Source organism: Anguilla anguilla, chromosome 1, assembly GCF_013347855.1.
Source record: "Anguilla anguilla isolate fAngAng1 chromosome 1, fAngAng1.pri, whole genome shotgun sequence".
NCBI lineage: Eukaryota > Metazoa > Chordata > Actinopteri > Anguilliformes > Anguillidae > Anguilla > Anguilla anguilla.
Window position 1 is genome coordinate 87,498,158 of NC_049201.1, and position 24,510 is coordinate 87,522,667.

At 48.5% G+C, this 24,510-nt stretch overlaps 2 protein-coding genes across 17 annotated transcripts in view; one reads left to right on the top strand and one right to left on the bottom strand.

Moving 5' to 3' along the window:
- The window catches only part of traf3 (TNF receptor-associated factor 3), a 32,200-nt gene extending 22,336 nt beyond the window's left edge, over positions 1–9,864 (top strand). Inside the window, exons 5-11 of one of the 3 annotated variants that reach the window (XM_035394194.1) lie at positions 293–457; positions 1,327–1,407; positions 2,878–2,952; positions 3,106–3,198; positions 4,894–5,034; positions 6,278–6,452; positions 9,130–9,864. In XM_035394194.1, coding sequence (XP_035250085.1) covers positions 293–457; positions 1,327–1,407; positions 2,878–2,952; positions 3,106–3,198; positions 4,894–5,034; positions 6,278–6,452; positions 9,130–9,701 — 1,302 coding nt within the window. In that variant the 3' untranslated portion in view covers positions 9,702–9,864. Of the gene's footprint in view, positions 1–292; positions 458–1,326; positions 1,408–2,877; positions 2,953–3,105; positions 3,199–4,893; positions 5,035–6,277; positions 6,453–9,126 lie in introns of all 3 variants that reach the window. The other 2 variants (XM_035394103.1, XM_035394265.1) reach the window with 2 other exon arrangements.
- A 3,200-nt stretch (positions 9,865–13,064) lies between these two features.
- The window catches only part of LOC118213718 (receptor-type tyrosine-protein phosphatase kappa-like), a 163,320-nt gene continuing 151,874 nt past the window's right edge, over positions 13,065–24,510 (bottom strand). For 7 of the 14 annotated variants that reach the window (XM_035392917.1, XM_035393518.1, XM_035393153.1 and 4 more), the window contains 7 exons: positions 23,916–24,089; positions 22,107–22,124; positions 20,482–20,613; positions 19,863–19,988; positions 19,459–19,622; positions 18,548–18,683; positions 13,065–13,961 (listed from right to left, as the gene is read on the bottom strand). In XM_035392917.1, the coding sequence (XP_035248808.1) occupies positions 13,908–13,961; positions 18,548–18,683; positions 19,459–19,622; positions 19,863–19,988; positions 20,482–20,613; positions 22,107–22,124; positions 23,916–24,089 (804 nt within the window). In that variant the 3' untranslated portion in view covers positions 13,065–13,907. The remainder of the gene's footprint in view (positions 13,962–18,547; positions 18,684–19,458; positions 19,623–19,862; positions 19,989–20,481; positions 20,614–22,106; positions 22,125–23,915; positions 24,090–24,510) is intronic. The other 7 variants (XM_035393789.1, XM_035393608.1, XM_035393421.1 and 4 more) reach the window with 1 other exon arrangement.

Here is a 24,510-nt window from a genome sequence, read left to right on the forward strand (position 1 = left end):
GTGTGTGTGTGTGTTTGTGTGTGTGTGAGCGTGTATGAGGTGTGTTTGTGTGTGTGTTTGCATGTGTGTGTATGTGTGTATGCATGTGTATGTTTGTTTGTTTGTGTGTGTGTGTTTGTTTGTTTGTTTGTGTGTGTGTGCGTGTGTATGTGTGTATGCGTGTGTGTGTTTGTTTGTGTGTGTTTGTTTGTTTGTTTGTTTGTTTGTTTGTTTGTTTGTTTGTTTGTTTGTTTGTGCGTGCGTGCGTGCGTGTGTGTGTACAGTTTTTGATTGGCTGGTTCTCTCCCTGCAGGATCACCTGACGGTGTGCCCATATTTTGAGGTGCCATGCCCTCTGGGGAAGTGTAAGGAGAGGATGATGAGGAAGGACATGCCCGACCATCTGAACTGGAAGTGTCGACACCGCGAAGCCACCTGCGAATTCTGCAAACACAAGATGGCCCAGACAGAGCTGCAGGTAGAGCCACGCCCAGCACTGTTAATCCAGTGCTTCCTGTCACTATCCAATGCTTCCTGTAACAATCCACTGCTGCCTGTAACTATCCACTGCTTTTTGTAACTATCTACTACTTCCTGTAACTATCTACTGCTTTCTGTAACTGTTGTATTCTGACTGCTGCCCTGTGTAATAGGGCTGCCCTGTGTGACTGTGCTGCTCTGTGTGACTGTGCTGCCCTGAGTGACTGTGCTGCTCTGTGTGACTGTGTGACTGTGCTGCCCTGAGTGACTGCTGCACTGCGTAATAGGGCTGCCCTGAGTGACTGTGCTGCCCTGAGTGACTGTGCTGCTCTGTGTGACTGTGCTGCTGTCCGTGACTGTGCTGCCCTGCTGTGTAATGTGGCAGCTAAAGGCAGCCCTGCGTGACCGTGCTGCACTGTATGACTGTGCTGCTCTGTGTGACTGTGCTGCCCTGAGTGACTGCTGCCCTGCGTAATAGGGCTGCCCTGTGTGACTGTGCTGCCCTGCTGTGTAATGTGGCAGCTAAAGGCAGCCCTGTGTGACTGTGCTGCACTGTATGACTGTGCTGCTCTGTGTGACTGTGCTGCCCTGAGTGACTGTGCTGCTCTGTGTGACTGTGTGACTGTGCTGCCCTGAGTGACTGCTGCCCTGCGTAATAGGGCTGCCCTGTGTGACTGTGCTGCCCTGTGTGACTGTGCTGCCCTGCGTGACTGTGCTGCCCTGCTGTGACTGTGCTACCCTGCTGTGTAATGTTGCAGCTCAGGGCTGCCCTAGACTGCTCATGTGCAGATTGAACTCCACACAGTGGCCAGTTGAGCTGAGCATGTCAGCATGCTGACTCGCCGTGTTTCCACGTCTCTCTTACAGAAACACAAGGACACCGTGTGCCCTGCTTTCCCCGTGGCCTGTCCCAATAACTGCACCTACTCCTCCATCCTGCGCAGCGAGGTAATCGCACTGTGTACTGATCATACCGCACTGCACACTGATCATACCATACTGCACACTGAGTATACCATACTGCACACTGATCATACCGCACTGCACACTGATCATACCACTGCACACTGATCATACCATACTGCACACTGATCATACTATACTGCACACTGATCATAGCACTGCACACTGATCATACCATACTGCACACTGATCATAGCACTGCACACTGATCATACCATACTGCATACTGATCATACCGCACTGCACACTGATCATACCATACTGCACACTGATCATACCATACTGCACACTGATCATACCGCATTGCACACTGATCATACCATACTGCACACTGATATTACCACTGCACACTGATCACACCATACTGCACACTGATCATACAACTGCACACTGATCATACCATACTGCACACTGATCATACCACTGCACACCGATCATACCATACTGCACACTGATCATAGCATTGCACACTGAGCATACCATACTGCACACTGATCATAGCTCTGCACACTGATCATACCATTGCACACTGAGCATACCATACTGCACACTGATCATACCACTGCACACTGATCATACCACTGCACACTGATCATACCATACTGCACACTGATCATACCATACTGCACACTGATCATACCACTGCACACTGATCATACCACTGCACACTGATCATACCATACTGCACACTGACCATACCACTGCACACTGATCATGCCACTGCACACTGATCATACCATACTGCACACTGGTCATACCACTGCACACTGATCATACCATACTGCACACTGATCATACCACTGCACACTGATCATAGCACTGCACACTGATCATACCACTGCACACTGATCATACCGCACTGCACACTGATCATACCATACTGCACACTGATCATACCACTGCACACTGATCATAGCACTGCACACTGATCATACCATACTGCACACTGATCATACCACTGCACACTGATCATAGGACTGCACACTGATCATACCATACTGCACACTGGTCATACCACTGCACACTGATCATACCATACTGCACACTGATCATACCACTGCACACTGATCATAGCACTGCACACTGATCATACCACTGCACACTGATCATACCGCACTGCACACTGATCATACCATACTGCACACTGATCATACCACTGCACACTGATCATAGCACTGCACACTGATCATACCATACTGCACACTGATCATACCACTGCACACTGATCATAGGACTGCACACTGATCATACCATACTGCACACTGATTATACCACTGCACACTGATTATACCACTGCACACTGATCATAGCACTGCACACTGATCATACCATGCACACTTATCATACCATACTGCACACTGATCATACCACTGCACACTGATCATACTGCACTGCACAGATTCTCACACTGCACTGTGGGCAGGAAGTGCTGTAATGATATTTGGTCTGTTTCAGCTGCAGAGACACCAGCAGGACTGTCCCAAGGCCCAGGTCACCTGCTCCTTCCACCGCTACGGTTGCACCTTCAAGGTGAGGTTCTGCACAGGACCCATGCCTTTCCACCTACACCCTCCACCCACAGCAACTGCCCTAACCCTAACCCTAACCCTAACCCTAACTCCCATCACCCACTACACCCATGGTTATGGCTTCTGATTGGCCTGTTTCTGCCCCTCCCCTCAGGGTCTGAACCAGGAAATGAAAGAGCACGATTCCCTCTGTGTCTCTGAACACCTGCGGCTGATGGTGGCCAAGAACACTACCCTGGAGGCTAAGGTAATCCCCGCCCCACCCACGCCTCACTGCCCCGCCCACACTGTACCCCACTGCCCCGCCCACACTGTATCTCACTGCCCCACCCACACCTCACTGCCCCGCCCATGCCTCACTGCCCCACTCACACCTCACTGCCCCACCCACACTGTACCTCACTGCCACGCCCACACTGTACCTCACTGCCCCACCCACACTGTACCTCACTGCCCTGCCCACACTGTACCTCACTGCCCCACTCACACCTCACTGCCCCACCCACACCTCACTGCCACGCCCACACTGTACCTCACTGCCCCACCCACACTTTATACTGTGTGTGTGTGAGATGTGTGAGGTGTGTGTGTGATTGCGTGTGTGTATGTGTGTGTGTGTGAGCTAGTGTGTGTGTGTGTGTGAGTGTGTGTGAATGTGTGTGCGTGTGAGTGTTTGTGTGTGTGTGTGTGTGTGTGATTGCGTGTGTGTATGTGCGTGTGTGTGAGCTAGTGTGTGTGTGTGTGTGCGTGTGTGAGCGAGTGTGTGTGTTTGTGTGTGAGTGTGTGTGTGGTGTGTGTGTGTGTGTGCTAGCGGTCTGAGTTGGCAGCTCAGCAGAAATCCCCTGCAGTGACTCAGAGGAGTCTGGAGGAAGTGCAGAGGTGCTCAGAGGAAGTAGATTCTGCTGCATCACAGTTAAAGTCATTTACTTCCCACACTCCAGCCCACAGCCACGTGCTTTCCCATGAGGCAGTGGGGCGGCCAGCCGTACCGGCTCAGCTGGGGGAGCTCATTATACAGTGTCTCAGTACTACACACACACCACGCACATACTCACACTCAAACACCCGCGCACACACACACACACGCACACCCCACACCCACATACCTACACACACCACACACACACGCGCATTACACCATCATACACGCGCACACACATACACACTCACACACTCACGTACACACCATACATCATCCCTCACACTCACATACACACGCACATGATGACACACTCTCGCATTCACACTTGCATACACATCATTCACTCACAAGCATAGGCTGCAGGTATGTGAGTGGTGTTGAGGCATGTTGGGCTGTAGTTGCAGGTGTGAGTGGTGTTAAGGTGTGTTGGGCTCCTGCAGGTGTGAGTGTTGTTAAAGCGTGTTGGGCTGTGGTTGCAGGTGTGAGTGGTGTTAAGGCATGTTGGGCTGCGTTTGCAGGTGTGGGTGGTGTTAAGGCTTGTTGGGCTGTGGTTTCAGGTGTGGGTGGTGTTAAGGCTTGTTGGGCTGTGGTTGCAGGTGTGGGTGGTGTTAAGGTGTGTTGGGCTGTGGTTGCAGGTGCAGGTGGTGTTAGGCATGTTGGGCTGTGTCTGCAAGTGTGGGTGGTGTTAAGGTGTGTTGGGCTGTGGTGGCAGGTGCAGGTGGTGTTAAGGCATGTTGGGCTGTGTCTGCAGGTGTGGGTGGTATTAAGGTGTGTTGGGCTGTGGTTGCAGGTGCGGGTGGTGTTAAGGCATGTTGGGCTGTGTTTGCAGGTGTGGGTGGTGTTAAGGCTTGTTGGGCTGTGGTTGCAGGTGTGGGTGGTGTTAAGGTTTGTTGGGCTGTGGTTGCAGGTGTGGGTGGTGTTAAGGCATGTTGGGCTCCTGCAGGTGTGTGAGTAATGTTAGGGTGTGTTGGACTGCAGGTGCAGGTGTGAGTGGTGTTAAGGCGTGTTGGGCTTCTGCAGGTGGAGGATGTTAAGGGCGAGCTGCAGGAGCGCTATAAGGTGCTGCCAGGTCTGAACGCTCGGCTGATGGAGGTGGAGTCTCGGCACGAGGAGATGAGAGAGAAGAACCGGCAGCTGGAACAGAAGCTGGCAAATATACAGGTAACTCGCATACTCAGATAACTAACCCGCTCACTCAGGTAACTAACCCGCTCTCTCATGTAACTAACCCGCTCTCTCAGGTAACTAACCTGCTCTCTCGGGTAACTAACCCGCTCTCTCAGGTAACTAACCCGCTCACTCGGGTAACTAACCCGCTCTCTCAGGTAACTAACCTGCTCTCTCGGGTAACTAACCTGCTCACTCAGGTAACTAACCTGCTCACTGCTGCACAGGCTCACTCTTTCTCTCTCACTATCCATCTCTCTGCCTTCTTTCCATCTTCCTCTCTTTGTCTCTCTCCCTCTCGTTCTTTTTCTCTTCCTTTCCCTCTTTCTCTTTGTGCCTCCTTCTGTCCCCCTTCTGTTCTAACTGAGGTGCTTGAAGACAGCCAGCTAGTTTCCATAGCAACTGGCAGATGTGATAAGCAGAGAGAAGTGCGGTTAGCTCACCTGTAGCAGAGCTGCTTACCTCTAACTGAATTACTGCCCTATAGCCCGTCCCTCCATTCTAACCCCATTACTGCTCTACTGCCCATCCCTCTATTCTAACCCCATTACTGCCCTACAGCCCATCCCTCCATTCTAACCCCATTACTGCCCTATAGCCCATCCCTCCATTCTAACCCCATTACTGCCCTATAGCCCATCCCTCCATTCTAACCCCATTACTGCCCTATAGCCCATCCCTCCATTCTAACCCCATTACTGCTCTACTGCCCATCCCTCCATTCTAACCCCATTACTGCCCTACAGCCCATTCCTCCATTCTAACCCCATTACTGCCCTACAGCCCGTCCCTCCATTCTAACCCCATTACTGCCCTATAGCCCATCCCTCCATTCTAACCCCATTACTGCCCTACAGCCCATCCCTCCATTCTAACCCCATTACTGCCCTACAGCCCGTCCCTCCATTCTAACCCCATTACTGCCCTACAGCCCATCCCTCCATTCTAACCCCATTACTGCCCTAATGCCCATCTGTCTGTCTGTACGTGTGTGTGTGTGTGTGTGTTTATGGTGTCTGTGTGTTTTTATGATATGTGTGTGTGTGTGTGTGTATGATGTGTGTGTGTGTTTATGGTGTCTGTGTGTTTTTATGATATGTGTGTGTGTGTGTGTGTATGATGTGTGTGTGTGTTTATAGTGTGTGTGTGTGTGTGTGTATGATGTGTGTGTGTGTTTATGGTGTCTGTGTGTGTTTATGGTGTCTGTGTGTGTTCATGGCGTGTGTCTGTTCTGCAGAAGCAGCTGAGCTCTCACTCAGAGAAGCTGATGGAGCTGGAGATGGAGCTGCGTTCCTTCCGTTCGGTGCGTGAGGATGTGGAGACCCTGCGGGGGGCGGTAGAGAGCATCCGCACACGCGTCACTGCGCTGGAGGGCAGCCGTGGTCCCTCCAACTCCGGACCGCATGCGCTCGGTGAGCCCCGCCCACCTGACACGCCCACTCTCTGAGTCACATCCCACCTGAGTCACATCCCACCTGAGCCACATCTCACCTGAGCCACATCCCACCTGAGTCACATCCCACCTGAGCCACATCCCACCTGAGTCACATCTCACCTGAGCCACATCTCACCTGAGGCACATCTCACCTGAGCCACATCCCACCTGAGCCACATCCCACCTGAGTCACATCCCACCTGAGCCACATCTCACCTGAGGCACATCTCACCTGAGCCACATCCTACCTGAGTCACATCCCACCTGAATCACAACCCACCTGAGTCGCATCTCACCTGAGCTCATGGAACAAAAGCCAGCACACAGACCAGCCCTCCGGGACCGGAGTTGTGCACCTGTTTTAAACATTTCAATTACCCCCTTAATTGTATTGTTAAACAGAAAGTACAAGAGATCCCACTCTGGAAATTGGCATGTGTACACTGTACAGAACAACATGTGAATTTAAACGGTAGTTTTGAGATAATTATATTATTAATTTGAATTCTTAATTAATGCAAAGATTTACGCCAGAGTATTCAAATATCACCAGTGTTGTAGTGCAAGTCTTAGTGATTACAATGCGACCAAGATATTGTTTTAACCATTTATCGTTGTCAAACTGTAAGCCTCTGTAGCAGAGGTGGGTACTAGTGGTACTAAGTGGAGTGAAAATGGACACTCAGGTGTACCATTGGCGATCACTCCAAGGCTACATTATGGGTGTGAAATATCTGAGATTCAAGATTCAAAAGGGGTCTTTTTCCCCTGGAATTAAGCTACTAAAGCTGACCAGGGCTGGGCTTGGTTAGTACTGAAGCTAAGCATGGATGGGCTGGGTTAGTACTGAAGCTAAGCAGGACTGGGCTTGGTTAGTACTGAAGCTAAGCAGGACTGGGCTTGGTTAGTACTGAAGCTAAGCAGGGCTGGGCTTGGTTAGTACTGAAGCTAAGCAGGGCTGGGCTGGGTTAGTACTGAAGCTAAGCATGGCTGGGCTTGGTTAGTACTGAAGCTAAGCAGGGCTGTGCTTGGTTAGTACTGAAGCTAAGCAGGGCTGGGCTTGGTTAGTACTGAAGCTAAGCAGGGCTGGGCTTGGTTAGTACTGAAGCTAAGCAGGGCTGGGCTTGGTTAGTACTGAAGCTAATCAGGGCTGGGCTTGGTTAGTACTGAAGCTAAGCAGGGCTGGGCTTGGTTAGCACTGAAGCTAAGCAGGGCTGGGCTTGGTTAGCACTGAAGCTAAGCATGGCTGGGCTTGGTTAGTACTGAAGCTAAGCATGGCTGTGCTTGGTTAGCACTGAAGCTAAGCAGGGCTGGGCTTGGTTAGCACTGAAGCTAAGCAGGGCTGGGCTTGGTTAGCACTGAAGCTAAGCAGGGCTGGGCTTGGTTAGTACTGAAGCTAAGCAGGGCTGGGCTTGGTTAGCACTGAAGCTAAGCAGGGCTGGGCTTGGTTAGCACTGAATCTAAGCAGGGCTGGGCTTGGTTAGTACTGAAGCTAAGCAGGTCTGGGCTTGGTTAGTACTGAAGCTAAGCAGGGCTGGGCTTGGTTAGTACTGAAGCTAAGCAGGGCTGGGCTGGGTTAGCACTGAAGCTAAGCAGGGCTGGGCTTGGTTAGTATTGAAGCTAAGCAGGGCTGGGCTGGGTTAGCACTGAAGCTAAGCAGGGCTGGGCTTGGTTAGTATTGAAGCTAAGCAGGGCTGGGCTTGGTTAGTACTGAAGCTAAGCAGGGCTGGGCTGGGTTTAGCACTGAAGCTAAGCAGGGCTGGGCTTGGTTAGCACTGAAGCTAAGCAGGGCTGGGATTGGTTAGTACTGAAGCTAAGCATGGCTGGGCTTGGTTAGTACTGAAGCTAAGCATGGCTGGGCTTGGTTAGTACTGAAGCTAAGCATGGCTGGGCTTGGTTAGTACTGAAGCTAAGCATGGCTGGGCTTGGTTAGTACTGAAGCTAAGCAGGGCTGGGCTTGGTTAGTACTGAAGCTAGGCATGGCTGGGCTTGGTTAGTACTGAAGCTAAGCAGGGCTGGGCTTGGTTAGCACTGAAGCTAAGCAGGGCCGGGCTTGGTTAGTACTGAAGCTAAGCAGGGCTGGGCTTGGTTAGTACTGAAGCTAAGCATGGCTGGGCTTGGTTAGTACTGAAGCTAAGCATGGCTGGGCTTGGTTAGCACTGAAGCTAAGCAGGGCCGGGCTTGGTTAGTACTGAAGCTAAGCAGGGCTGGGCTTGGTTAGTACTGAAGCTAAGCATGGCTGGGCTTGGTTAGTACTGAAGCTAAGCAGGGCTGGGCTTGGTTAGTACTGAAGCTAAGCAGGGCTGGGCTTGGTTAGTACTGAAGCTAAGCATGGCTGGGCTTGGTTAGTACTGAAGCTAAGCATGGCTGGGCTTGGTTAGCACTGAAGCTAAGCAGGGCCGGGCTTGGTTAGTACTGAAGCTAAGCAGGGCTGGGCTTGGTTAGTACTGAAGCTAAGCATGGCTGGGCTTGGTTAGTACTGAAGCTAAGCAGGGCTGGGCTTGGTTAGTACTGAAGCTAAGCAGGGCTGGGCTTGGTTAGTACTGAAGCTAGGCAGGGCTGGGCTTGGTTAGTACTGAAGCTAGGCATGGCTAGCACAGCCTGGTTTAAGGGTGCTGATTGTGCTAAATCTTGCGGATGTTGTCGTTCAGCAGGCTCCCTGGAGACGCAGCTCTCTCGCCATGACGACATGCTGAGCGTGCACGAGATCAGGCTGGCGGACATGGACCTCCGTTTCCAGGTGCTGGAGACGGCCAGCTTCAACGGCACGCTCATCTGGAAGATCCGTGACTACAAGCGGCGGAAACAGGAGGCGGTGGCGTCTAAGACGCTGTCCCTGTACAGCCAGCCCTTCTACACCGGCTACTTTGGGTACAAGATGTGCGCGCGCGTGTACCTGAACGGGGACGGCATGGGCAAGGGCACGCACCTGTCGCTGTTCTTCGTGGTGATGCGCGGCGAGTACGACGCCCTGCTCACCTGGCCCTTCAAGCAGAAGGTGACGCTGATGCTGATGGACCAGGGCCCCGCCCGCAAGCACCTGGGCGACGCCTTCAAGCCCGACCCCAACAGCAGCAGCTTCCGCAGACCCACGGGAGACATGAACATCGCGTCCGGCTGCCCCCTCTTCGTCGCGCAGACCGTGCTGGAGAACGGCACCTACATCAAGGACGACACCATCTTCATCAAGGTCACCGTGGATACCTCTGATCTGCCCGACCCCTGACCCCTCAACTCTCACCCCACCCAGCAGCTGGGGGGCCTGCAACAAACACAGCTCAGGACACCCGGAGAGAGAGAGAGAGGGTGAGAGGAGAGAGAGAGAGAGAGAAAGGGTGAGAGAGAGAGCGTGAGAGAGAGATGAGGTGAGAGAGAGAGAGGGTAAGAGAGAGAGATGAGGTGAGAGAGAGAGGGTAAGAGAGAGAGATGGGGTGAGAGAGAGAGAGTGAGACATAGGGTGTGAGAATGTGAAAGAGAGCGAGACAGGGTGAGAGAGGGATCGGGAGAGATGGACAGAGAGACATGGGGAGAATGATAGGGGTGTGGAGAGAGGTTAATGAGAGAGATGGATAGGGAGGGAGAGAGAGAGAGGTAGTGGGAAGTTAATGAGAGAGAAAAAAGAGTGTGGAGTGGGTTAATGTGAGAGAGATGGACAGAGTAGCAGATGTAGATATGGAGAAAGAAAGACAGAAACACAGAAAGAGGGGAGCGATGGAAAGAAGATAAAGGGTGTGGCTCCTGAGGGCAGGGCCAGTCAGGGTTAACCACTGATGGTCAGGTGGGCGGAGCTTAGCCCCAAGGGGGCGGGGAATCTCCAGGATTGCGCTGTAAATCCAGCAGCAATGGACTGGGTGCGTGCGTGCGTGCGTGCGTGCGTGCGTGCATCTGCCTGTTTGGAATAGAACTGAAAATGATCTTCTGTTCTGATCGCTCGGGGGTGCAGTTTATGTTGATCACTTGGGTGTCAGAGTTTCTGTACTGATCATTAGGGGGCCGAGTTTGTACTGATCATTAGGGGGTGGAGTTTGTACTGATCATTAGGGGCAGACCTTATCTGTACTGATCATTAGGGGGCGGAGTTTGTACTGATCATTAGGGGCAGACCTTATCTGTACTGATCATTAGGGGGGCGGAGTTTGTACTGATCATTAGGGGCAGACCTTATCTGTACTGATCATTAGGGGGCGGAATTTGTCAGTACTGTTCACTTGGAGGCCAGATGGACTAATTCTTCTTCTGTGGTGTGGCGTTTGGAGCAAACGTGTGCAATATTTCAGTTTTACAAACATTTCCGGATCTTATTTGGATCCACTGTGGAGTGGGCTGCACCTCACTCTGCCAAGTTTGACTTTTGACCAGGACGCTTTGATGAGGACACTGGTCAGGGTCTTGCTATGGCTGACACGGTCGTAAGTTGTGCTGGTGAAATGTGCTCTGTGCAGTCTCTTTAGGGAAATGTGTATCAGTCATACGTACGCAGTTTATACAGTGTGTTTTTATACTTTCCGTTTGACACATTACAGAGCTATGGATGCTGTGCATCTTTACTGCTGTCAGAATACTCACTCACACACGCACACACACATGCACACTCACGCACACGCACATGTACACACACACATGCACGTACACACAATCACTCACACACACAAACACGCATACTGACACTTGCACACACACACGCACACTCCCTCACTCTCACACACACACACACACGCACACACACGCACACGCAAACAGTGGAGTCTCATGGTGTTTCATTTGCACAGGTTTTCTGAATGTATAGATGGTAATAAATATGTTAAATCCACCCATGTTTGTCATGTTTTATTTAGACGTGTAGACTGCTGTGAATCTGTGCTTTAATCTGTTTATTTTGTGATGCAATGTTCTCACCTTCTGCTGTCTGTCAGAATGCTCAGGAGCGGAAAGGGGCGGGGACTCTTACCTGTGTCTGCAGTCCGCTTCAGGAGCTTTGTGGAGGACACTCATATTACATTACATTACATTATAGGCATTTAGCAGACGCTCTTATCCAGAGCGACGTACAACAAGTGCATAGGTTTCATGATGTAGAGGCGCAAAAGAAACACTAGAGTGAAGTAAGGATCGTAGTGCCAGAAGTGACCACATCGATCAGGACTCCAACCCTGTAGAGTAAGCTTGTTCAGCAAGCAAGAATCCTACCAAGTACAAACTAGCACTGGAATCACACCTAATCATACAAAAACAATCCTGCCAGATACACTAACATAATCATATTATCCTAACTAGGTACAGTGAGCTGAACTATAGGCTAGGGAGGGGTGGGGAGAGGTGCAGCCTGAAGAGATGAGTCTTCAGTCTGCGTTTGAAAGTGGTGAGATTCTCTGCTGTTCTGACCGTCACGGGGAGGTCATTCCACCAGCGAGGGGCCAGGACAGACAGCAGGCGGGAGCGGGAAGTGCAGACGCGAAGAGGGGGAGGTGCCAAGCGTCCAGAGGTGGCAGAACGGAGAGGTCTGGCTGGTGTGTAGGGTCTGATGATCCTCTGAATGTACCCTGGTGCTGACCCCTTAGCTGCCTGGTATGCAAGCACCAAGGACTTAAATTTGATGCGAGCCATAACAGGCAGCCAGTGGAGGTCAGTAAGCAGGGGGGTGACATGGGAATGTCTGGGGAGGTTGTAGACCAGACGCGCTGCAGCATTCTGGATGAGCTGCATATGCACCCACAATGATCACCCACAATCCTCTAGCAGTTGTAGGGCTAAATACAGTTATGCTGAGCTGATGAAATTATTTGATGAAGTGATGAAATGATTGATGATTCACCAAACAGAAATCTTAGTGTTCTGACTGAGCCCAGCAGTGTTTTCCCATAGACGCTCTGGGCGGCAGGGAACCCCCTGGGTGTAATACACTTTAGAGCCCCTAGATGGAGACAGAGATGCATTTACGGACAGGCGGAGGCCAGAACAATAGAGACGTAGGGGGGGGGGCACTATGTCACTCACGGTTTTGTATTTTGTATTTCCATGTTTGTATTTCATGTGTAATAGGTGCTCATGTACTCCGCAGCCGCCAGCCGAGCAGTTCATCCACGGGTTTGAACAGCGCTTTCTACAGAGGCACTGTCACACATTTACACTGGAAATATAAACGGCCTATTGGGCAAAAACCAGGCCTTACACTTCCATCGTTTTCACCTTACATTTACTGGGAAGTTGCCTGCACAAACACATCTTTGCCAAGGGAGAGAGATGCCTGTACCTGTTTCAGACTGCTCTCTGAGCACCTGTACCTGTTTCATATTGTTCTCTCTGAGCACCTGTACCTGTTTCAGACCGCTCTCTCTGAGCACCTGTACCTGTTTCAGACCGCTCTCTCTGAGCACCTGTACCTGTTTCAGACCGCTCTCTCTCTGAGCACCTGTACCTGTTTCAGACCGCTCTCTGAGCACCTGTACCTGTTTCAGACCGCTCTCTGAGCACCTGTACCTGTTTCAGACTGCTCTCTCTCTGAGCACCTGTACCTGTTTCAGACCGCTCTCTCTCTGAGCAGCAGGCCTCTTTCGGGGTTTCTCTAAATCTCACAGAATTGCCACACAGCTTGCCTTTTTACCTTTTTTATTCAAAGTAAGTTTGATGGTTCAATTTTTTCATACAGCCACAAAGCCAATGATTACAGACATAAAAATAGATATGCTATAACCACACGTTTTTATTTAAGTCTCACTTCTCCCAGATACATGAGTTCCTGCTGTTCTTGTGAATTTGCTTCAGCCTGCCAATCCTCACACAGCTACGGTTCAGCACTGCTCATCTGATGCTATCATAGTAAAAACTGCAAGGGGGGGGGGCAGCAGAGTTAAACCTCACAAGCGTTTACACAAACATCAGCAGTACTACAGAGGCCAGGGCCTTCAACCCAGGTAACCCTGACAACATCCACAGCTTTCAGGTGAATTCTGGGTAAATTCAGGAAAAACAATCATTTTTAAGCCTTAAAAATGATTGTAACCGATTGTAAATGCAGGTAAACAATAAATACAAATGTAGCTTATTTTCCTTTCTTTGCCACGCACACATATTTACAGTCTTTGGCTCATTTAACCATCAGCACAGTGACTGAATGAAGCCAGAGTCTCACAGCTGGACACAGACAGAGTTCAGCCACTTTCACATTTACGATTGACATGCAGGATACACATTGTTCATTAAAAATGACACTGATATAGAAAACATTTCAGCATGCAACATCGAGGAGACTTCAGCAGCATATGCTTGTTCACTGAAAGCATTTCCTTTAACAGGACAGCGCATGACTACAGGTGTGGGCCCAGGTGAGTTTAAAAAGCAATCACAGCACATCACAGTCCTGGCCTAATCACAACAGCACAAGGTTTCTAATGGAAACTAATGTCAGAGCCCCTCCTTCCGGAAGGTTCTTCCGCTAGGAGCTCTCGATGTATTCCAGGGCTAGGTCATAGCACAGACGGTACTGCTCCTGAAATAAAACACACCAGCATATTTTAGCTTTTTTTGCGTTTGTGCCATTTTTATAGATGTAATGTCTACAGTCAGATTTGATTCTTGAAGTGTGTAGTTTTAGGGATGTTGCGTCTGTCTGGTGTGGGAATGTTAGCCAGGCCTGGCAGGAGAGCTCATGCTGTTGAGGTGAATGTGCAGGTACAGGTGAATGTGCAGTGTGAGCACGGTGTGCTGCAGTGCAGTGTGATATGCTGTAGTTTAGCATGGTGTGCTGTAGTGTAGTGTAGAGTGATATTCTGTAGTTTAGCATGGTGTGCTGTAGTGTAGTGTAGAGTGATATGCTGTAGTTTAGCATGGTGTGCTGTAGTGTAGTGTGATACGCTGTAGTTTAGCATGGTGTGCTGTAGTGTAGTGTAGTGTGATATGCTGTAGTTTAGCATGGTGTGCTGTAGTGTAGTGTAGTGTGATATGCTGTAGTTTAGCATGGTGTGCTGTAGTGTAGTGTAGTGTGATATTCTGTAGTTTAGCATGGTGTGCTGTAGTGTAGTGTAATATGCTGTAGTTTAGCATGGTGTGCTGTAGTGTAGTGTGATATGCTGTAGTTTAGCATGGTGTGCTGTAGTGTAGTGTAGAGTGATATGCTGTAGTTTAGCATGGTGTGCTGTAGTGTAGTGTAGAGTGATATGCTGTAGTTTAGCATGGTGTGCTGTAGTGTAGTGTAGAGTGATATGCTGTAGTTTAGCATGGTGTGCTGTAGTGTAGTGTAGAGTGATATGCTGTAGTTTAGCATGGTGTGCTGTAGTGTAGTGTAGTGTGATACGCTGTAGTTTGCATGGTGTGCTGTAGTGTAGTGTAGTGTGATACGCTGTAGTTTAGCATGGTGTGCTGTAGTGTAGTGTAGAGTGATATGCTGTAGTTTAGCATGGTGTGCTGCAGTGTAGTGTAGTGATATGCTGTAGTTTAGCATGGTGTGCTGTAGTGTAGTGTAGAGTGATATGCTGTAGTTTGCATGGTGTGCTGTAGTGTAGTGTAGAGTGATATGCTGTAGTTTAGCATGGTGTGCTGTAGTGTAGTGTAGTGTGATATGCTGTAGTTTAGCATGGTGTGCTGTAGTGTAGTGTGATATGCTGTAGTTTAGCATGGTGTGCTGTAGTGTAGTGTAATATGCTGTAGTTTAGCATGGTGTGCTGTAGTGTAGTGTAGTGTGATATGCTGTAGTTTGCATGGTGTGCTGTAGTGTAGTGTAGAGTGATATGCTGTAGTTTAGCATGGTGTGCTGCAGTGTAGTGTAGTGATATGCTGTAGTTTAGCATGGTGTGCTGTAGTGTAGTGTAGAGTGATATGCTGTAGTTTAGCATGGTGTGCTGTAGTGTAGTGTGATACGCTGTAGTTTAGCATGGTGTGCTGTAGTGTAGTGTAGTGTGATATGCTGTAGTTTAGCATGGTGTGCTGTAGTGTAGTGTAGTGTGATATGCTGTAGTTTAGCATGGTGTGCTGTAGTGTAGTGTAGTGTGATATTCTGTAGTTTAGCATGGTGTGCTGTAGTGTAGTGTAATATGCTGTAGTTTAGCATGGTGTGCTGTAGTGTAGTGTAGTGTGATATGCTGTAGTTTGCATGGTGTGCTGTAGTGTAGTGTAGAGTGATATGCTGTAGTTTAGCATGGTGTGCTGCAGTGTAGTGTAGTGATATGCTGTAGTTTAGCATGGTGTGCTGTAGTGTAGTGTAGAGTGATATGCTGTAGTTTGCATGGTGTGCTGTAGTGTAGTGTAGAGTGATATGCTGTAGTTTAGCATGGTGTGCTGTAGTGTAGTGTAGTGTGATATGCTGTAGTTTAGCATGGTGTGCTGTAGTGTAGTGTGATATGCTGTAGTTTGCATGGTGTGCTGTAGTGTAGTGTAGAGTGATATGCTGTAGTTTAGCATGGTGTGCTGTAGTGTAGTGTAGAGTGATATGCTGTAGTTTAGCATGGTGTGCTGCAGTGTAGTGTAGTGATATGCTGTAGTTTAGCATGGTGTGCTGTAGTGTAGTGTAGAGTGATATGCTGTAGTTTAGCATGGTGTGCTGTAGTGTAGTGTAGTGTAATATGCTGTAGTTTAGCATGGTGTGCTGTAGTGTAGTGTAGTGTGATATGCTGTAGTTTAGCATGGTGTGCTGTAGTGTAGTGTGATATGCTGTAGTTTGCATGGTGTGCTGTGTTGCAGTGTAGAGTGATATGCTGTAGTTTAGCATGGTGTGCTGTAGTGTAGTGTGATACGCTGTAGTTTAGCATGGTGTGCTGTAGTGTAGTGTAGTGTAATATGCTGTAGTTTAGCATGGTGTGCTGTAGTGTAGTGTAGTGTGATATGCTGTAGTTTGCATGGTGTGCTGTAGTGTAGTGTAGAGTGATATGCTGTAGTTTAGCATGGTGTGCTGTAGTGTAGTGTAGTGTGATATGCTGTAGTTTAGCATGGTGTGCTGTAGTGTAGTGTAGTGTGATATGCTGTAGTTTAGCATGGTGTGCTGTAGTGTAGTGTAGTGTGATATGCTGTAGTTTAGCATGGTGTGCTGTAGTGTAGTGTGATACGCTGTAGTTTAGCATGGTGTGCTGTAGTGTAGTGTAGTGTGATATGCTGTAGTTTGCATGGTGTGCTGTAGTGTAGTGTAGTGTGATATGCTGTAGTTTAGCATGGTGTGCTGTAGTGTAGTGTGATATGCTGTAGTTTAGCATGGTGTGCTGTAGTGTAGTGTAATATGCTGTAGTTTAGCATGGTGTGCTGTAGTGTAGTGTAGTGTGATATGCTGTAGTTTGCATGGTGTGCTGTAGTGTAGTGTAGAGTGATATGCTGTAGTTTAGCATGGTGTGCTGCAGTGTAGTGTAGTGATATGCTGTAGTTTAGCATGGTGTGCTGTAGTGTAGTGTAGAGTGATATGCTGTAGTTTAGCATGGTGTGCTGTAGTGTAGTGTGATACGCTGTAGTTTAGCATGGTGTGCTGTAGTGTAGTGTAGTGTGATATGCTGTAGTTTAGCATGGTGTGCTGTAGTGTAGTGTAGTGTGATATGCTGTAGTTTAGCATGGTGTGCTGTAGTGTAGTGTAGTGTGATATTCTGTAGTTTAGCATGGTGTGCTGTAGTGTAGTGTAATATGCTGTAGTTTAGCATGGTGTGCTGTAGTGTAGTGTAGTGTGATATGCTGTAGTTTGCATGGTGTGCTGTAGTGTAGTGTAGAGTGATATGCTGTAGTTTAGCATGGTGTGCTGTAGTGTAGTGTAGTGTGATATGCTGTAGTTTAGCATGGTGTGCTGTAGTGTAGTGTGATATGCTGTAGTTTGCATGGTGTGCTGTAGTGTAGTGTAGAGTGATATGCTGTAGTTTAGCATGGTGTGCTGTAGTGTAGTGTAGAGTGATATGCTGTAGTTTAGCATGGTGTGCTGCAGTGTAGTGTAGTGATATGCTGTAGTTTAGCATGGTGTGCTGTAGTGTAGTGTAGAGTGATATGCTGTAGTTTAGCATGGTGTGCTGTAGTGTAGTGTAGTGTAATATGCTGTAGTTTAGCATGGTGTGCTGTAGTGTAGTGTAGTGTGATATGCTGTAGTTTAGCATGGTGTGCTGTAGTGTAGTGTGATATGCTGTAGTTTGCATGGTGTGCTGTAGTGTAGTGTAGTGTGATACGCTGTAGTTTAGCATGGTGTGCTGTAGTGTAGTGTGATACGCTGTAGTTTAGCATGGTGTGCTGTAGTGTAGTGTAGTGTAATATGCTGTAGTTTAGCATGGTGTGCTGTAGTGTAGTGTAGTGTGATATGCTGTAGTTTGCATGGTGTGCTGTGTTGCAGTGTAGAGTGATATGCTGTAGTTTAGCATGGTGTGCTGTAGTGTAGTGTGATACGCTGTAGTTTAGCATGGTGTGCTGTAGTGTAGTGTAGTGTAATATGCTGTAGTTTAGCATGGTGTGCTGTAGTGTAGTGTAGTGTGATATGCTGTAGTTTGCATGGTGTGCTGTAGTGTAGTGTAGAGTGATATGCTGTAGTTTAGCATGGTGTGCTGTAGTGTAGTGTAGTGTGATATGCTGTAGTTTAGCATGGTGTGCTGTAGTGTAGTGTAGTGTGATATGCTGTAGTTTAGCATGGTGTGCTGTAGTGTAGTGTAGAGTGATATGCTGTAGTTTAGCATGGTGTGCTGTAGTGTAGTGTAGTGTGATATGCTGTAGTTTAGCATGGTGTGCTGTAGTGTAGTGTAGTGTGATATGCTGTAGTTTAGCATGGTGTGCTGTAGTGTAGTGTGATACGCTGTAGTTTAGCATGGTGTGCTGTAGTGTAGTGTAGTGTGATATGCTGTAGTTTGCATGGTGTGCTGTAGTGTAGTGTAGTGTGATATGCTGTAGTTTAGCATGGTGTGCTGTAGTGTAGTGTGATACGCTGTAGTTTAGCATGGTGTGCTGTAGTGTAGTGTAGTGTGATATGCTGTAGTTTGCATGGTGTGCTGTAGTGTAGTGTAGAGTGATATGCTGTAGTTTAGCATGGTGTGCTGTAGTGTAGTGTAATATGCTGTAGTTTAGCATGGTGTGCTGTGTTGCAGTGTAGAGTGATATGTTCTAGTTGTGACTGAATGTGGAGGGCGTACTCACCAGGCTGTCCACCATGTTTGGCTTGCTGTTGCGCAGGCTCTTGACCGCGTGGAACACGTCCACCACGCTCTGCCGCTTGATCATGTCACACACGAAACTGACCGCACAGAACACGCCACAACGGCTCCCGCCATTCCTGAACACAGAAGAGCAGCTTCAGCTGCGCTGCGTGTGTGTGTGACGTGTGTGTGTGCGTGTGACGTGTGTGTGACGTGTGTATGACACGTGTGTGTGTGTGTGTGACGTGTGTGTGTGAGAGTGTGTGAGAGTGTGTGTGTGACGTGTGTGTGTGTGTGACGTGCGTATGACGTGTGTGTGTGTGTGTGTGACGTGTGTGTGACGTGTGTGACGTGTGTGTGTGTGTGTGACGTGTGTGTGACGTGTGTGACGTGTGTGTGTGTGTGTGTGTGTGACGTGTGTGTGACGTGTGTATGGAAGTGCACTGATGATGGCCTATAATGCACAGGTATGTAGAGCATGGGAATACAGTTTACAGGTGTACCTGTAGGTGTATAGGGTGTGCAGTTGTGCTGTGTGTGTGTGACGTGTGTATGGAAGTGCACTGATGATGTGGACAGGTGTATGTATAGGTGTAACAGGTGGACAGGTGTATGTACAGGTGTAACAGGTAGACAGGTGTATGTACAGGTGTAACACGTGGACAGGTGTATGTATAGGTGTAACAGGTGGACAGGTGTATGTACACGTGTAACAGGTGGACAGGTGTATGTACAGGTGTAACACGTGGACAGGTGTATGTATAGGTGTAACAGGTGGACAGGTGTATGTACACGTGTAACAGGTGGACAGGTGTATGTACAGGTGTAACAGGTGGACAGGTGTATGTATAGGTGTAACAGGTGGACAGGTGTATGTACAGGTGTAACAGGTGGACAGGTGTATGTACTCACAGGCAGTGGATGATGGTTCTTCCCTCCCCCTCCTCACACTCCTCCTGCCATTTCTCCACCTGCAGGATGAGTTTGAGGAAGGAGCGCTTGGAGGCGGGAACATCTCTGTGCCCGGCCCAACCCAGGTACTGGAACTGCCGCACCATCAGGTAGCCTTCCTGCGGCTGAGAGGAACACACAACCACTCAGAGCAACACAACCGCTCACAGCAACACAACCGCTCACAGCAACACAACCACTCACAGCAACACAACCGCTCACAGCAACACAACCGCTCACAGCAACACAACCGCTCAGAGCAACACAACCACTCACAACAACACAACCGCTCACAGCAACACAACCGCTAAACCAGGTGAGCTCTCTGGGGACACTCACCCTCCCCTGCAGGTGGGGACACTCACCCTTGTCAGGTTACATATTCTGAAGAGTCGGCTGATGGCATCGCAGTCCATGGAGCAGGACATGCACTCCACCTGGATCGCTCCATAGCGGATCATTCCCTCTTCTGGCCAATACTGAGGACAACCCTGAGTAAACACACACACTGCATCACACACACACACACACACTAACACTGCGTCACACACATACACACACACAGACACACACAAAGACTGCATCACACACACACACACACTAACACTGCATCACACACACACACACACACACAGCATCACACACACACACACACACACACTAACACTGCGTCACACACATACACAGACACAGACACACACAAAGACTGCATCACACACACACACCACACACACACAAACACTGCATCACACACGCACTAACACTGCATCACACAAACACACACACACTAACACTGCATCACACACACACACACTAACACTGCATCACACACACACACACACTAACACTGCTTCACACACACACACACGCACACACTAACACTGCTTCACACACACCTATTATTATTGCCTCATCAACAGTAAAGAAGAGAGCCTGTGCCTCTCCTGTAGAACAGAGTGGCTGCACAAGGCCAGAGGTGTTTACCTGAGCCAGGTCGATCTCATTCAGCATGACAAGTGAGGTGCAGCCGTAGTCGTACACCAACCTCCAGAAGTCCTTGACGGTGTTGGGCAGAGGATGCTGGGTAACAATGAAAGCAGCAGGCTGCCTGTAGCTCTGCAGAGGGACAGAGAACTCACACTCACCTGCATGACTCAAACACCAGCGCATTCACACACCTGCATGACTCAAACACCAGCGCATTCACACACCTGCATGACTCAAACACCAGCACATTCACACACCTGCATGACTCAAACACCAGCGCATTCACACACATGCATGATCAACCAGCGCATTCACACACCTGCATGACTCAAACACCAGCACATTCACACACCTGCATGACTCAAACACCAGCGCATTCACACACCTGTGTAACTCAAACACCAGCGCATTCACACACCTGTGTAACTCAAACACCAGCGCATTCACACACCTGTGTAACTCAAACACCAGTGCATTCACACACCTGCATGACTCAAACACCAGCGCATTCACACACCTGCATGACTCAAACACCAGCGCATTCACACACCTGCATGACTCAAACACCAGCGCATTCACACACCTGCATGACTCAAACACCAGCGCATTCACACACCTGCATGACTCAAACACTAGCGCATTCACACACCTGCATGACTCAAACACCAGCACATTCACACACCTGCATGACTCAAACACCAGCGCATTCACACACCAGCGCATTCACACACCTGCATGACTCAAACACCAGCGCATTCACACACCTGTGTAACTCAAACACCAGCGCATTCACACACCTGTGTAACTCAAACACCAGCACATTCACACACCTGCATGACTCAAACACCAGCGCATTCACACACCTGTGTAACTCAAACACCAGTGCATTCACACACCTGCATGACTCAAACACAAGTGCATTCACACACCTGCATGACTGAACTAGGGCATTCACACACCTGCATGATCAACCAGCGCATTCACTCACCTGTGTGACTCAAACACCAGCACATTCACACACCTGCATGACCCAAACTCCAGTGCATTCACTCACCTGTGTGACTCACCAGAGCATTCACACACCTGTGTTACTCAAACACCAGCACATTCACACACCTGTGTGACTCAAACACCAGAGCATTCACACACATACACACACGCACTCATAGCTGAACAAAAGATCTAATTATCTCATGATGAGTGAAGGGTGGGGTGTTATGATTGATCGATTAATCAAACCATTGAATCAAACGGATTAATCCACTTAAACAGTATGTAATTGCTGCAGGTTAGGGTTGAACAAATACAGAGAAATACACAGAGTGAACAGATCAATGGAAATGCTCTTCCACCAGCAAGCCTTTAACGTTTTCATTTTAATTTACTGGAACTGACTTACTTAAACTGACAGATTAATCAATTCATTTACAAAAATGACAAAACAAAAGAAACTCTCAGTTCTCTGTGTGTGAATGAATGATCAAACAGAAACCACGTTCCAGCAGCTTCCATAAGCCAAACCAAATTCTCTTCCAAAAGTTTTTTTTTTTTTTTTGCTAACAAGCCATGAAACAAATCCAGTTTAAATGCATCAATTAAAAATAGAAAATTAGAAAAATTACCTTGAATTCTTCTGATGGCTTGGTCAGAAAAAGAGTTTATAAGGTGTATGAAGATACGCTACATCACACCAAATTAGCAATTTCACAGCGGGAGCTCTGAGCTGTTTCGTCACAGGCAGTCTCACACACTAAGTATACTATGTATAGTGCCTTGCTTCACAAAACAGTCATCTTGGGGAATAGTTACATATCGTATGCACACGTGGCTACCCCTTCTCCCTTATTCACAATGTTGAGTCAGTGTCTTTTAAATCTTAACTGACAATACTGTACACAGCCATTTCCTTGCTTCCATTGCTTCAAACTCCCATGGATCATTGCCAGTGATGATACTCTAGACATGTTGGAGATAAACTAGACAAGGTAACAGTTTTGTAAAGTCAAACTAGTTTTCTTTAGCAAAATTAATTTTGAAACGGCACATACAGCATGTACAGCAGTGGTTCTCTAAAGGGGAGACCCAGTGGTCACAGTCACTTAGAGAACTCCTGCTGTATGTGCTGTCTCTCTTAGAGAACTCCTGCTGTATGTGCTCTCTCTTAAAGAGCCCCTGCTGTATGTGCTGTCTCAGTGAACCCCTGCTGTATGTGCTGTCTCAGTGAACCCCTGCTGTATGTGCTGTCTCAGTGAACCCCTGCTGTATGTGCTGTCTCTCTTAGAGCACTCCTGCTGTATGTGCTGTCTCTCTTAGAGAACTCCTGCTGTATGTGCTGTCTCTCTTAGAGAACTCCTGCTGCATGTGCTGTCTCTCTTAGAGAACTCCTGCTATATGTGCTGTCTCAGTGAACCCCTGCTGTATGTGCTGTCTCTCTCAGAGAACTCCTGCTGTATGTGCTGTTTTTCTAAGAGAGCTCCTGCTGTATGTGCTGTCTCTCTTAGAGAACTCCTGCTGTATGTGCTGTCTCTCTTAGAGAACTCCTGCTGTATGTGCTGTCTCTCTTAGAGAGCTCCTGCTGTATGTGCTGTCTCAGTGAACCCCTGCTGTATGTGCTGTCTCTCTTAGAGAGCCCCTGCTGTATGTGCTGTCTCTCTTAGAGAACTCCTGCTGTATGTGCTGTCTCTCTTAGAGAACTCCTGCTGTATGTGCTGTCTCTCTTAGAGAGCCCCTGCTGTATGTGCTGTCTCAGTGAACCCCTGCTGTATGTGCTGTCTCTCTTAGAGAACTCCTGCTGTATGTGCTGTCTCTCTTAGAGAACTCCTGCTGTATGTGCTGTCTCTCTTAGAGAGCTCCTGCTGTATGTGCTGTCTCAGTGAACCCCTGCTGTATGTGCTGTCTCTCTTAGAGAGCCCCTGCTGCATGTGCTGTCTCTCTTAGAGAGCCCCTGCTGTATGTGCTGTCTCTCTTAGAGAGCCCCTGCTGTATGTGCTGTCTCAGTGAACCCCTCTTGTTAACATGCTGAACAAAGCTTGCCTCAGCTATTCTTCACCCTGTTAAGCCACTTTATCTCAAACTCTGACATTTCCTAAATAAATTATTTATCAGCTTAATTACGAATGCAATCAAATACATAATGACTTCCACTTTTTAACTGATTTAGATTCCTAAACATCCCTTAAAAGAGAGTGACGTATATTAGGGCTATTAAATATTATGAATAAATATATAATACAAAATAAAAACAAATATACATGCCTGGATTTGTCTCTGGCTTCACAATTGCGTATTTTAACAGTTCTGTTCATTATATCATCTGTAAGCATGTCCATAAGTGACTCTCTGACTTGTGTACATGCATGAGGATTTGCAGCTGTCCCATAATAAGCTGTTAGCAGTGTGTGGTGTATGCTGCATGCTGCAGTGACACATACGTCCAGCAGGGCGGCGTTGATGTAGTTGCTGCTCTCTCCGTCCACGGTGATGAGGAAGGGGAGGCAGCGGTCAGGCGGCAGCGCATCCATGAAGCGGTTCCTGTCCTGGTTGCGTGGCAACAGCGCGATGCTGCAGTCCTCTGGCTGGGGCTGTGGGGTCACCGAGGTCAGAGTCTGGAGGAGGGGGGGAGGGAGGAGGCACACAAGTCATGCCCTGAGCATGCCCCTCATAGGCCAGGTACCATGTCCCACCCTGACTGTGCCATAACAATATGAATATGCCACCGAGCAAAGGCAAACAGGACAACAAAAAACAAACATCTCCATTCAACTGGTCTGTACCACTGAGTCACTATTGTCAGTTCCTTAATTTCTACCACACTTCCAGACTAAAGTTCCACCAACACTAAAGTTTCGCACTAAAGTTCCACCAACACTAAAGTTTCGCACTAAAGTTCCACCAACACTAAAGTTCCACCAACACTGAGGTTCTACACTAAAGTCCCACCACCACTAAAGTTCCACATTGAAGTCCCACCAACACTGAGGTTCTACACTAAAGTCCCACCAACACTGAGGTTCTACACTAAAGTTC